General features: G+C 67.2%; 1 protein-coding gene across 1 annotated transcript in view; it reads right to left on the minus strand.

Moving 5' to 3' along the window:
- Positions 1 to 205: 205 nt before the first annotated feature.
- Positions 206 to 2,940, minus strand: part of LOC102041824 (TBC1 domain family member 24-like) — a 5,093-nt gene continuing 2,358 nt past the window's right edge. The window contains exons 3-7 of the mRNA XM_031062699.1: positions 2,091 to 2,940; positions 1,450 to 1,608; positions 1,009 to 1,072; positions 657 to 752; positions 206 to 520 (exon numbers count right to left, since the gene is read on the minus strand). The exon at positions 2,091 to 2,940 is cut by the window's right edge and continues 11 nt beyond it. Coding sequence (XP_030918559.1) covers positions 206 to 520; positions 657 to 752; positions 1,009 to 1,072; positions 1,450 to 1,608; positions 2,091 to 2,940 — 1,484 coding nt within the window. The remainder of the gene's footprint in view (positions 521 to 656; positions 753 to 1,008; positions 1,073 to 1,449; positions 1,609 to 2,090) is intronic.

Here is a 2,940-nt window from a genome sequence, read left to right on the forward strand (position 1 = left end):
GGTTCCCCCCTTACCAATATCTATCCCCCTTACTGATATCGATCCCCCCTTACCGACACTGACCCCACTTACCAATACCGACCCTCCCTTACGGATATCTATCCCCCCTTAATCGATATCGATCCCCCTTACCGATACCGACCCCTCCTTACCAATATCGATCCCCCTTACAGATACCGACCCCCCTTACCGATACCGACCCCCCTTACTGATATCGACCCCCCCTTACCGATATCGATCCCCCCTTACCGATAACGATGCCGTCCCGGGAGCCGGACATGAACATGGAGGCAGTTTTGGAGGGCAGCAGGAAGTGCCTGGTGGCCAGGAACGGGGACAGGCGGCCTCTGCCCTGCGCCGAGGGCACGGCCAGGTGCTTGGGGCTGGAGCTGTCCCGGGGGGAGCCGAGCGGGGATTCGGGAGCGGGGGAAGGCGAGCGCTGCCGGGAGCGCGGCACGGCCTTGGCCAGCTCCGGCTTCTGGATGAGCACCCACTCGTACCTCTCTGCCTCGGGGCGCACCTGGGCACGGCACACACCTGGTGAGCCCGGGGAAGGTGCTGCTGCTGCTCCGGGTGGGGCCTGGGGCAGGGAAGGGACGGCGTGTCCTGGCAGGACAGCAACGAGGGGACAGAGCCAGACACAAACCGCGACTTACAGTGAACACAAAGCACTCCCCTGTCCCAAAAAAGCCCGACGTGGCTCCGCTCTTCTTCCTTTCGGCCCAGTCAGAGGAGAGGAAGGCCCCACACACCTGGGAGAGAGCACAGGGAGCTCAGGCATGGATCACTCTCACTCGTGGCCTCTCTCTCCCACCCTCTCCTCCTGGTTCCCCAGCACCCCCGGCTGAGGTGTGTCCTGGTGGCCAAGGGGCAGTTTGTTCTGCCCTGGGAGCTGGGACAGACCCGGGCAGGGCAGCACAGGGAGCACACAGCCCGTGGGTGCCCCCAGAAGTGCCAGGGGGGGCACCCAGCCCGTGCCCTTCCCCAGTCCTGCCTGGAAACGCTCACCTCCCCCTCGGTGGTTTTGATGAGCAGCACCGTGGGTTCGTAGCCTTCACAGCACGTGTAGAACCTGCAGGGATGGACAAGGCTGGGCTGGGGGGAGCTGGAGCCCTGGGCAGGGGGTGCTGGCTGTGCATGGGCAGGGGGTGCTGGCTGTCCCTGGCTGCTCACAGCGTGCTGGCACAGGGTGGCACAGGGGACATCCCTGCCTGGCACAGCCACAGGGCTCCCTGTGCCCGGGCGGTGCCCAGGTGTCAGTGCCCATCTGGGCCAGCCTCTGCCCTCTGCCCTCTGCCCTCAGCCACCCTCGGGACCCCGAATCGAGCCCAGGAGGGTCCCCAGCAGCCCCAGAGGGGCCCAGGTCACTTGTGCTGCTCCTCCCTCCAGCACCAAGCCCTGCCCAGGTTCCTCCATGCCCGCCCGGCCCCGGGGCAGGTGAGGCTTCACCTCTGCAGGCTGCAGCCGTCCTGGGAGGTGGAGAAGAGCAGCAGCGGGGGGAAGAGCGAGAAGCGCTCGGGGAGCCAGGACCAGACGAGGCGCATCTCCTGCGCCGTGACCGTGCTGGAGCTGAACTTCTGCATGTCCACGGCCAGGTGGAAGGACGGCCTGGGGGGGACGGACATTGGGGGGCTGGGGCCTCTGCTTTATGGGGCACAGCCCCTGCAGCAGGTCCTGCCCTGCCCTGTGCGCCGTGAGCTCCCTGCCAACACCCCCAGCTGGGCTGTGCCCTGTCCCCTGACAGGGTCCCTGACTCTGGCTGTGTTGTGTCCCCTGACAGGGTCACTGACTCTGGCTGTGCCCTGTCCCCTGACAGGGTCCCTGACTCTGCTGTGCCCTGTCCCCTGACAGGGTCCCTGACTCTGGCTGTGCTGTGTCCCCTGACAGGGTCCCCAGCCCTGGCTGTGCCCTGTCCCCTGACAGGGTCCCTGACTCTGCTGTGCTGTGTCCCCTCACAAGGTCCGCCAGGGGCTGTGAGGGCCCAGCACAGCCACAGCTGTGGGAGGTTCCTGCAGCTCCCCCAGACTCTCCACAGGAGCTCCCATTTTGCCGGCTCAGCCCCAGAGCTGGGAGCGCAGAGCTCTCCTCACCTCCTCTGCACCACGGTGATGCCCCTCTCCACCAAGGCCTTCCTGTTGGCCATGTGCAGCAGCCAGATCTCCTTGCGGGAGAAGAGGCGGATGCCGAAGGCTCTCTCCAGGAGTTTGTCCACGCTGACGTGCTGGGCGATGTTGCTGACGAAAGCCTGCAGCTCGGCCTTGACGTCGGAGCCCTGCGGCCCGGCCGGGGCCGCCGAGAGCCTGAACTGCTTCAGCAGGGCCAGGGCGATGCGGTACAGCACCTTCTGGCCCTCCAGCAGGAACACGTCCAGCACGCGCACGGCGTAGGCCAAGGGCAGCCCGGGGAAGAGCCACGACAGCCACTCCGAGTAGACCTCGAGCACGTTGGCGGCGGCGCCGGCGATGAGCTTGTGGGCCGCGGGGCAGTGCTTGCTGGCCAGGTCCCCGAAGGTCATGCAGGAGGCCTGGTGGGCCAGGAAGGACTGGTCGATGTAGGCGGCGTGGGGAGCGTTGCTGGCGATGAGGCGCGAGAGGCTCTCGAAGCACTGAGCCTCGTCCTCGCTGTAGTGCAGCAGCAGCGCCGCCAGCGCCGGCAGCAGCGGGCTGTGCGTGATGTCGGGGAACAGGGCGCCCACGCAGATGAGGATCTTCTTCAGGGCCGTGACGCCGTGCGGGCTGAGGCAGTAGGTGGGCACGGGGCAGCCCTCCAGGAACTCGGGCAGGGGGTGCGAGCTGACGCTGCGCTTCCCGAAGAGCCGGCCGGCCACGTCCCGGTACACGAGCGCGTCGGGGGTGACGAGGCGGCAGGAGACGCGCTGGATGAGCCGGGGGTAGAGCCGGGCCCGGCCCGCGTGGCTCCCGGCCCAGCAGCCTTCCCTCG

This window comes from Geospiza fortis, unplaced genomic scaffold (assembly GCF_000277835.1).
Source record: "Geospiza fortis unplaced genomic scaffold, GeoFor_1.0 scaffold485, whole genome shotgun sequence".
NCBI classification, from domain to species: Eukaryota; Metazoa; Chordata; class Aves; order Passeriformes; family Thraupidae; genus Geospiza; species Geospiza fortis.